Raw genomic sequence first — 10,583 nt, 5'->3', positions numbered from 1 at the left:
AGTCTCAGCATTATCACCAAGGCCTTAGTTCAACCCCCAGCCAGGGAGCTAACTTAGATATGGCTCAGCAGATCTTTCCTGGCTCTCTCACTGCTCCCCTCAGCAGTGCATTTCAGTAAATCCACCAGTTCTGCTCCACCCTGTCTCTGGTGAATTCTCTCACTATCCATCTCCCCGCAACACCCCCCTCCACATACACCTCTGGCCTATGCAAAATAAATTTAAAAACTTTTTTAAAAAGGCAGTTTTTGCCCTGAACTTCCTCAGTAATTAGCTTGAATTTTCTAAGTTCAACTTCATCATTCTGCAGATCAGCAAGCCTCACTACAAAAATCTGAAGGCCATTAGATGTAATTTGGGTTCCTTGAGTTCTCACAGCTAGTGTTTTTCCAATATTGCTTATATATGATATTGCTGGTGATTTCACATCAAACCAATCTGTTAGAAAACAGGTCAATTGTTTTCTTCTTGGATGTTACCTGTTTATTAAAAAAAAAAAAAGATTTATTTATGCAATGCAGGAACTGGGGTGTAGGTAAGAGATGTGGGAGGGTTAGAGGATTCACTAGTGGCAGAAAAGGGAGCAGAACAGGTGACTTACTGAAGTACACTGCTGAGGGGTGCAGCGGGTGAGACAAAGGAGGTCTGCTGTGCCATGTGATCAGCTCCCTGGGGGTGAGGGGGGACTGAACTGGTGCTGCAGTGGCTGAGGATAGCTTCATAATGCTGAGACTTAACTCTTTGTAACACCAGGGAGGCTGTAAGTATGCAACCTTTTAGATGAAAGAAAGGATTTTACTTCCTACAGACATTATTTCACTAAATGTCTTAAAATTACCTAATGAGATCCTACTTCAAGACTAGTGCAACAGTGATGCACAAGCCATTCCGGTTTCTCTTGACTCCTAGTTCATACTGGGTCCTTTTTTGCCCAAGATTCTGCTATCCTTGACTTTCTTCCACTTTCAGCTTTTCTGTTATTCAGTCCAGGATTTTTATCACTTGAATTTCGTCACAGGTGGAAGAGCTGCTTGAGAAAATCAAGTCACTTAGTATTCATAACTTTCAGCATGTTGCACCTTAACATTTACAATCCGCATACACAGCCTGCGAAGTGAGGAAGGAAATTTTATTCTGACTGGAAGCCAGACATGTGGAAGAATTAGGGTATTTAAATCAGTCAATGTAGATGAAACGTCCCAGAAAAACAAATTGCGCTAAGGCAAGGCGATAAAATCTGAACTCAAACCTGATAGGGAATGCAGTAAAAACGGGAGAGGTCTACATACATTTGAAAAACATTTCTGTTAAAAGTCAATTGGGTAAAAGCGAGAACACCCTGGACTACTTGCAGACGATACAAAGACAGGCATGGAGTCACAGAGCAGGAGGGGCTATCCAGAATAGTCTAACGGCGAGCATTTCCCAGATTCCAGATATCCGAGGCGGCCATCGTGACAATTTCGCATTTCTCTCAAGGTAAAATGTACCAGACACGAGAGTTTCAAAACGTGCTAGTAAAAACTGAGTCCCTTCGGCTCCAGCACAGTCAGGCCGCCTTCCCTTCCGGCCGCCTTCCCTCCCAGCGTGCTCCTTTCTTCACAAATCTCGCGTTGTTTTCATGGTCCCCTGTGGCGGGAACACTCCGGAAGAGCCCGCGTAGCCTGCGGCCCGGCCTCTGCGGAAGTGACGTCGCAGCCCAGACTCCTTGGAGAGGGAGAGGCGCTTTCCTACGTTCTGCGCGCTTCCCGGTGTGGAACGCACAGGCAGCGTGCTCTGAGTGCTTGCGGGAAGGGGTGCGCGTGTGAGCTTGGCCGGCCGCGGCCTGAGCCTCTGGGGCGGCAGATTTGGCCTTTTCCTGCTGGTGTAAGAGCTCGCGGCGGGCAGCGCCGCGCTTCGGCCCGGCCTCACCATGTTGGTGCTGTTTGAAACGTCCGTGGGCTACGCCATCTTTAAGGTAGGTGGAAGAGCGAACGTTGGAGGAGAAAAGCGGGTGTGTTGGGCAGGCAGAAGAGGTTGAGATCTGAGGAGAGGACTCCCTGCTTCGGATGGAGTGCCTGCCCTTTATGCCCGCTGCTCTGAAAGGAAAGGGGAAGCTTTGGCCTTGGGAGGCACGTGTTTCGGGGAACACGTGGCCTCGCCGCTTGGGTTCTGATTGCAAAGACTTGATCGGGTTAAGAAATGTGGACAGGAGCCGTGTTAGGATTTTACATGTTTTATTCTTGAGTGTTGTGAGGAATTATTGAAAGGCTTTAAGCAGAGGAGTGAGGCTTAATCGTATTAGTGAAGTTGACTTGCCCTGTGGAGAATAGATTACGAAGGGACGAGAAAGGAAGTAAGGGTATATTTCCTTGAACGTGGGCAGATAAAACTGCTTGGAGTAAGGTTGGTGTGCAGGGAAGCATTCGCAGAAATTTTGACGGTAGAACTGACGGCATTAGGTGTGGGTTTTGATTTCAGTAAGTGGGTGAGTGATGACAGGGAAGAGAAAGTTTTGGGCGGTTTTTTTGGGAGAGGGGGAAACTAAAAAGTTCATTTGCGGGCTCTGTGAAGCTTACGATGTCAAACTTGGGCCTGCAACTTCATCTCAGGTTTGAAAGCTGGAAGAGATAATCTATTTGCAATTTGGTTGTTTCAATGTGATGGGGGGGGGGGGGAGAGTAGAATACCTGAAGGAGACATCACAAGCTTAAAACCCGACTTCTGCAAGGAGGTAGGGGCAGAAGGAGCTAACATTATGACCATTAACACAGTGCCGTATCACAAGGCATAAATAAGGCCCAAGCAGGTATCAGAGTGCTCTCGGGGGTGTCGATGTTGAAGCACATGTTGAGTAAAGATACAGAGATTGAGCCCATTGTGAAATCTCCCATCCCTTTAGGATTCCACAGTTACCCTAAATCAATAGCCAACAGTACACTCCACAAAGTAGTGAGTGACTCCTCCCAAAGAGAAAAAGGACTATGTCAGGGCAGTCTCTGCACTGGCTCGGGGCAGCAGTCCTCTGCCCAGCAGTCCTCTACCCACCTGTGACTATGCAGGTGCTTCTTCCCACCCACTGTCTCGTAGCAGGGCTGCAGCCTCCTGACTGCTTGTGATCAGTACCTGCGGGGGCTTCTCTGCACTGATCTCCCTTAGCAGAGGCCACTCTCCCTAAGGCCACCTGCCTGTAACCATGCAGGCCTCTCAGCAAACCCGTCCCTTTCAGGGCAGCTCTTCTGGTACGCTTGTGCCTATGCCAGAGTCCTGTACTACTCAGTCCTTTTCCCTAATAAACCTGCTCTTTAAATATAACTGAGCCTCTGTCTCTTGGAGAAACTCGCCTGGGGGATTCGCCACATGCCGCTGAACGGGGAACTCTGGGGAAACCTTTCCCAGAGTGAGCCCAAGAACCCCTCAATAACTCCCCCCCCAAAAAAAATTACAATAGGAAAAGTGAAATTAGAAGTCTGGCAGCACGGAAAAGGTTAAACAGGAAGGTTCCTCTAGGGGAATGCTATTTGGGATGTTAGGAAGAGTGAGGTAAATTGAATGTAATCCAGATCCAGGCATTCTTCAGAACTCCGAATATAACCATGAAAAACAAGTGCTTTTAAAATTTATACATACATACATACATACATATATGTGTATTGTGTATATATAAATACACACACATGCTCACATAAAAAAGTGCTAGATAAAATATGTAGGGCATTCTGGCTGTGAATCAATAGTTTGAAAGTTTGGATGGTTATAATGTTGATTTGGAGGAATTTTTTTTTTCTCGAAGTTTCTCCTAACGTTTGAAGTTAGAATTCTACATTAACTCGCTGGTTAAATAGACCTTTTTAAAGAAAATCAATGATTAAAAATAAAAAACTGATTTTGTTTATTTATCCTATTATTTTGGAGTTGTCTGTAATTGCCCTCATTTTAAGGGATGGTTTAATGGCTTAGAGCCCAGGAAGGTATCAGTTTTACTTTTCCCAGTCTCTTCTAAATTTGAAGGTGGAGTTCTGCCGGCGTCCCCAATTCTCTTGCCCAACAGCATCTGTAAATAAATTTATCTAAATTGATGTTATATGTATCCTGAATTAGATGCTGACCAGGGGAAGGAGTTCCTCACAGTCCACAGTTGCTTGTGATAATGGGAGTTGGTTTAGTAATTGTTTGGTTTCTACACCTAAGTCATAAAATTTTCAACTTTGTATGAATTTTTCATTATGTGAAGAGTATTCTTTATAAAACGACTATTTTGTTGCAGTTTCAGTGTTATTTATCTGCAGATTACTGATCAAAATTGTTAAATTGTTTGTGTAACTTCATAGAATAATAAGGACTTGACTCCTGAAACATTGATTCATTTGTGTTTAGAGTTCATAGCAGTTACCCATTTTTTGTGAATAAATTGGCCTTGCAAATTTTTTTGGATTTGTTTTAGAGTTTTGTGAAAACTGCTAAATGCTTTCTGTATGCCTCAGATCTGTGGTCAGCTTGCAAATTTTGTCTTTTTCTTGATCTTTGTTTTCTTTTTAAGAAATAGATTTTATATCATGACTGTATACACATACCCATATATGCAGAGTGGTTCAAAATGAAACACTTCTAAGAAATTCTGTTATTTAGAAGTTATATACACGAGTGTAAAGAAAATAAGTAAAAGAACTAGTCTAGTCATTTCTAGAATATTGCAAATACTCAACCGGTGTCCCTAATATCATATGACATGCAGAATACATCTAAAGTCTTCCTTTGGCCTAGATCTTTTCTAGCTGTACTGCCCAGTGTGTAGTAACCATTATTCATATATAGTTGTCACTTAAAATGTGTCTAGTACAACTGGAAGTGAAATTTTAATTCTAATTCATTTGACCATTAGTCCCATTGTTCAGTGCAGGTGTGTAACTGTGTTTCTTTATTTCCTCAAGGCATGCAAAAGTGAGGGAATTCTTAAAAATAGAATGTTTCCAGCAAAGATCCCACATAGATCTGACTTCACACTCAGTTATTATTAAATGGGTAACTTGAGTTAATTTAACCAAAATTTTATGCTTTGTAAGGAAACTTATTTCAGAGAAAAGGAGCTTTCACCCATTTTATATTTATAGTTGTACTTGGAGAGCTGTAGCCATACATGCCTAAATTGCCATTTTAAAAAATTGTTTAAATATTACAGGTACTGAATGAAAAGAAACTTCAAGAAGTTGATAGTTTGTGGAAAGAATTTGAGACACCAGAGAAAGCAAATAAAATGTAAGTGATCTTGACACTTAAGAATTTAGCTCGGTTTAACATTTAGAGATTTTTTAAAACTTTTTCTCTGATTCCGTATGTTATATGTTATATTCATCACTTTGTTTTGAAATGTTTTAGGAATAATACTGCTGTGACCCTGATTATTAAGATTCTTTGGAGCAGAGGCCACCTCTACTAATTTGTATTAGTTGTATTAGATTTGACAGCACCCCAAAGTTACTATTATAAAATATTTGAAAGCAGGGTTTATGTATTAAGCATGGATTTCTGTTAAAAGTAATAGCATGAAGTGCAGATTAACTTAGTTTCTCTAACATTTTATTCTATTTTTTTAATCATAATTCATGTTTTACTCATTCTTTGTCTTTCTGGCTCTCTCTGGAGTAATAATTAAAATCCTGAAAGCTAGAATTGAGTTCCCCAAGATTAGTGGAGAAGAATGTAGAATATAATTCTGAGACCCATCTGACAGAACAAATGTAGGAAAGAGCTGACTTTCCTCGTACAGAGTAAAGATACCTATATTACCAACTTTAAACAGCTCGTTTGGTGTGTCTGGTTCTAGGGAAGGACCTGACTGTTTTCTTAATAAATTTGAATCTGGATTGTTTTTGGATATCAGTGCATTTGATAATTCATGTACAAAAAAGGAAACTACATAAACTTGATAAAGACTGATAAATCCAAGAAGTTTGTATTAAACAATTAGGGAACAAGATAGAGATACAGTATTTATAATGGCAAAGATCCAAAACTTCAAACAACTTTAAAATGTCCATTACTGGCTGAATTGTTGAATACATTGTATGCTTATAAATCGTCTGTTGCTCTGGAGAGAGGTCCATGAAATATCAAGCACTTCAGAGTAGTGCTGTTCAAAGATCTTATTTATTTTTTGCATAGAAGATGTGGGGTGCAGGTCAGAGGAGTCCCCAAGGACAGATTGGGGAGTGGAACAGGCAGATCTACTGAAGTATCCTGCTAAGGGGAGCAGTGGGCAAAACAGGGGAGGTGTGCTGCACCTTGTTTAGGCCTTTTAGGTGCTAGTACTGAGACTTAACACTGCAGCCACCTGGCTGTCCCACTTCAGACTGGTGTGTATAATGTGATTTCCATTTTGCAGTATCCATGAACATCTATTCATGCAGTTATAGAAGACTAGAGAGATAGGAACAGAAGGATGGAAATGCATTGGGGATAGGGCAGATTAAGATGAATTTATTGCCTTTTAAATTTGCAATGTTAATTGAGTTGAAGAGTCTGCCATGTTGTAAAACCTTATTTAGTAGCACTCTTAGACATAAACAGAAGACTAGTTTAACTCAGTTGACAGAACTTCATTTGATTCATTGTTGTCAATGATGTATTCTTGTTGGAACTGAATCTGAATGATTTAATTCAAGTATTCGTCACTACCACTGAGGCAACAATGGGTTACCTATATTTGCTTCAACAGAACATGCCTTGCCCATAAATAAGTGTATGGAGAGGATGGGGGTAAAGTAAAGGCAATAGGAATCATTTATATTAGAGTGACCAATGAATGTTGTAAGATTCCTGACCTATATAAGGTAGGCCAGTTCTATGCTATCGTATAGGGTACTTGTGTCCAAATTTAAGCATCAGAGCTTAGGTTGAAGCTTCAACATCTTTCCTGAGGTTTAACTACATTAGCATACCTTTTTGATTTCTTGAGTTTCTTTGAACCTTATTTATAATAGCCTAAACATTGCTAGTGCACCACTTAGAGAAAATGGTCATTTCATAAAGGATATGTAGTTACATCCTGGTATCCAGTGACAGGAATTTTATTCTACCACTAATTCATACAAAGTGTCATAAACCCATTGCTACCTAAATAAAGGGTGAGGAGATAACTAAGTGTATGTTATAAGAAAAAAACATGTCTAAAGGGGCGTGGACCTTTTGCCAATCCCTCTTTCCTAAACATGTGCCTTGCAGAATCAGTATGCTTTTATAACTTTTTTTTTTTTATTCTAGAGTAAAACTAAAACACTTTGAGAAATTTCAGGATACAGCAGAAGCCCTAGCAGGTAAAGTCAAAGACTAGCTTTTGTTTTTTCATTATTATCATTAATTTGTCCATTTATTACCTTACTTAAAGATTATTTGCTTCAGTTACCTGAGTTAACCTTATTCAATGTTGTCAATGATGCATTCTTTTCGGAACTGAATTTAAGTGATCTTAATGCAAATTCGTCACTACCACTGAGACAACATTGAGTTAGCTTTTTTCACCATAGGGCTGTTTTTTTCCCCCCATGTGATGAGAGGTGTGAAGTGGTTAAGTTGATCTCCCTGTGGAAACCAACAGCCTAGTGCTGAAGCACAGTTCAGTAAAAGCTGTTCTACAAGGGACCAAGGTAATGTCAAGTACACAACTCTAGTAATTACAACCCACGAGTAAAGTTGAGTGTAGCCAGGATTTACAGCTGAAAGAACAATAAAGCTACTATCCCAGGGTATATGTTTTTAGTTAGAAAAAGAACTATATTATTAAAAGTTTTAGAAAAATTAAGAATTTGTGTGTTTAATATGAAAACTAGAGGGTTTATCTAAAACAGACATGGTTTTTAAATGATTTAGAAGAATAGCTGACTAATCCTTTAATCCTCATGTTGACATAGTGATAGGGTTTATTAACTAGTTTTAACATCATTAATACTTGATTACATGAGTTTGTTTTCTTTTTTTAATGTTAGAAGGGAAAAGATTTGATAAACCCCTAATCATAAGGTTTTTACATTCTGTGTCACAAGTTAGACATCGTGTTGGTGGTGAATTGAAAACGAAAACGAAGGAGCATAAAGAATATGACCAAGCGTTAGGCAAGAATTTGACAGACTCATAATTTTGATATCAGGGTATAGTTCTCTTAAAGATGAGAAATAGAACTAAATGTGCTGGGGCATTAACAGACAACCTCAAACTCGGCGTGGGTAAACCAAAGGGGAGGAACCAACAGCTCGCCAGTTTTAAAAAACAAAAATGTGATAGCATTTTAGTAAAATGCTTGAAAAAATGGTTAGATATATAGTCAAATCAGGGGTGCATTGTACACAGACTGATTTGAACTAGTCCTCCGGTAATTGTCTGCAAAGTATTACCGCCTCAGTCACAGATGGCCTCTTTTTAATTCCTTTTTGTATGTAACCTCTTTAATCTTTTTGGAATATTTCTGACCAGTCCTTTTTCAGTGCTCAGCTCCTTTCTCTATCCAACAAAAGGTGGTTTTTACTATTAATACCCGATGCATACATCACATCAGAATTGTTAATTGATCCTTGAAACAAAAATCACTATTTTACAAATCAATCTGAAGCTTGAGAGATATCTCACTTCCCTATCAGACTTCTTGGTATTCCTTAAAATAATGTAAGATAAACACAGAAAATGCCATAGAATTTAGAATTTAAACTCATTCCTTTGATAACCACTCTCCTGCCCCTTCTATTCCATGACGGCAGACACTTTATTTTTTTTTTTTTTTTTTAACTTTTTTTAAAGATAGAACTGGGATATAAACAGACATGTGGAGGGTAAGGGAGTGGGGAGCAGAACAGGCAGATCAACTGATACACTGCTGAAGGAAGCAGTGAATGGGTCAGGTAGGGAGAGGTCTGCCGTGCCATGTAGATCAGCTCCCTGGCCTGGGATCAAACTCTTGTACTGCAGCTGTGGATAGCTTCACAGTGCTGCACTTAAACCCGCCATGAGGGAGGGCCCCAGAGACAATTTTGTTCTTAACTGTCACATTCCTACATTTCAGTGTAAATTTTTTAATAAATGAATGAAAGTAACAATTTCTGTTAGGAATCTGGTTGTAAAATCTCTATAGTGCCTTTTCCCATCTATTTTTATAGAAAATTGAGTATTACCTTATTAAAATACCATAACATTATGGGCCCTCCCTGGTGCCACAGCTGGTTAAAGCACAGCACTGTGAAACTACCAAAGCTACAGGAGCACAGGTTCGATCCCCAGCCAGGGAGGTGACTCACATGGCATGGCAGACCTCCCCATGACCTGCCTGTTCTGCTCCCTACTCTGTTTCTGGTGAATCCTCTCACTCCCACGCCTCTGACTGACCTGTATCCCAGTTTCTGTATGCATAAATAAATCTTTTTTAAAATGCCTTAGTACTTTTTGGGAATTAATTTCCTGTTATCCATTACAAGGCACTTTTGACAGAACCAATCCAAGTAGTTGCAAATATCACAGCAGGCATGTAAAGCAGGCATGTCGCTTAAGAAAGAGTGATGGGGTATGATGGTAAGAATTTACATTGGTCCTTGAAAGTTCAAATACTGTCAACTTTTCAAATTACAAGTCTTCTAAATAAATGGCTATGATAGAATTTGGAACCAGCCTACAGTTGCATGAATTGAGAGGACTACTAAGGGATGCTGAAAAGTGGTTAGTTGAGATAAGTTGACTGAATTGTTCCTTTTTTCCTTTTATCACTGTGTGCCTTATCTTTTAAGTTACAATGCATATCATGAAGAGTTTTACAGATTTTTTGATAAGGGGAGATAAAGGGTTTTGAATGTTAAAGATCTAGAGTATAAACTGTTTTTAAGAAATATAAAAGATTGAAAACTTATAAGAACCCAACTTTTATTACAAAGCAGTTTTTTTTTTTTTAAGATTTATTTATTTATGCATATAGAACTGGGATATAGGCCAGAGGTACAGGGGCGGTGAGAGGATTCACCAGAGACAGCGGGGAGCAGAACAGGCAGACTGATGAAGTACCCTGCTGAGGGGAGCAGCAGCGGGTGGGTCAGGAGAGGTCTGCCGCCATGTGGTCACCTCCCTGGCTGGGCATCAAACTCGTGTTGAAGAAGCTGTGGCCATCTTCATAGTGCTGCTCTTTAACATGTTGTGCTGCCAGGAAGGGCTTAGGAAGGTGGATTCGGCTGTAAGAAATCAATGTACAAAATGTAAAAGTTAAAACCCAACAAAATTAGATTGAATTCTAACTTCTTACAGTGCCAGAGACCTCTAGAAGAACTATGTGGCAGTGAGGTGGTTTTTGCCCTCAACTTTGATCTTCCCAGAAAATAGGTGAAGTGAGCTTATAATTCATACTTGTAGGGATATGGCCAGGAAGGAAGAACAGTTAGTACCTGGTTCAGCCCAAACTATCCGATCTAAGTAGCAGATTGGGAAATTGCCAAAAATTAAAGCACTTATCCCAAAGTATCCTGCCTTCAACAATAAGTTTTCCATCACTGAAGTTTTACAAGGAGAGAATTTGTAACACGTCTGTATCAGAAGTAGGAAAAAAACAGGGTCTCTGCAGATATATTTACATTGAGGCA

At 39.9% G+C, this 10,583-nt stretch overlaps 1 protein-coding gene across 1 annotated transcript in view; it reads left to right on the top strand.

Annotated features, from left to right (window-relative positions):
- The first annotated feature begins 1,721 nt into the window (after window positions 1–1,721).
- The window catches only part of NOP58 (NOP58 ribonucleoprotein), a 26,758-nt gene continuing 17,896 nt past the window's right edge, over window positions 1,722–10,583 (top strand). Inside the window, exons 1-4 of the mRNA XM_004674824.2 lie at window positions 1,722–1,957; window positions 5,159–5,235; window positions 7,240–7,292; window positions 9,438–9,523. Of these exons, the coding sequence (XP_004674881.1) occupies window positions 1,913–1,957; window positions 5,159–5,235; window positions 7,240–7,292; window positions 9,438–9,523 (261 nt within the window). The 5' untranslated portion in view covers window positions 1,722–1,912. The remainder of the gene's footprint in view (window positions 1,958–5,158; window positions 5,236–7,239; window positions 7,293–9,437; window positions 9,524–10,583) is intronic.

The sequence above is a fragment of the Condylura cristata genome, unplaced genomic scaffold, assembly GCF_000260355.1.
Source record: "Condylura cristata isolate star-nosed mole 26May11 unplaced genomic scaffold, ConCri1.0 scaffold00002, whole genome shotgun sequence".
Classification (NCBI taxonomy): Eukaryota; Metazoa; Chordata; class Mammalia; order Eulipotyphla; family Talpidae; genus Condylura; species Condylura cristata.
Note: the sequence above shows the minus strand (reverse complement) of the source record. Positions and strands in the feature narration are given on the sequence as shown.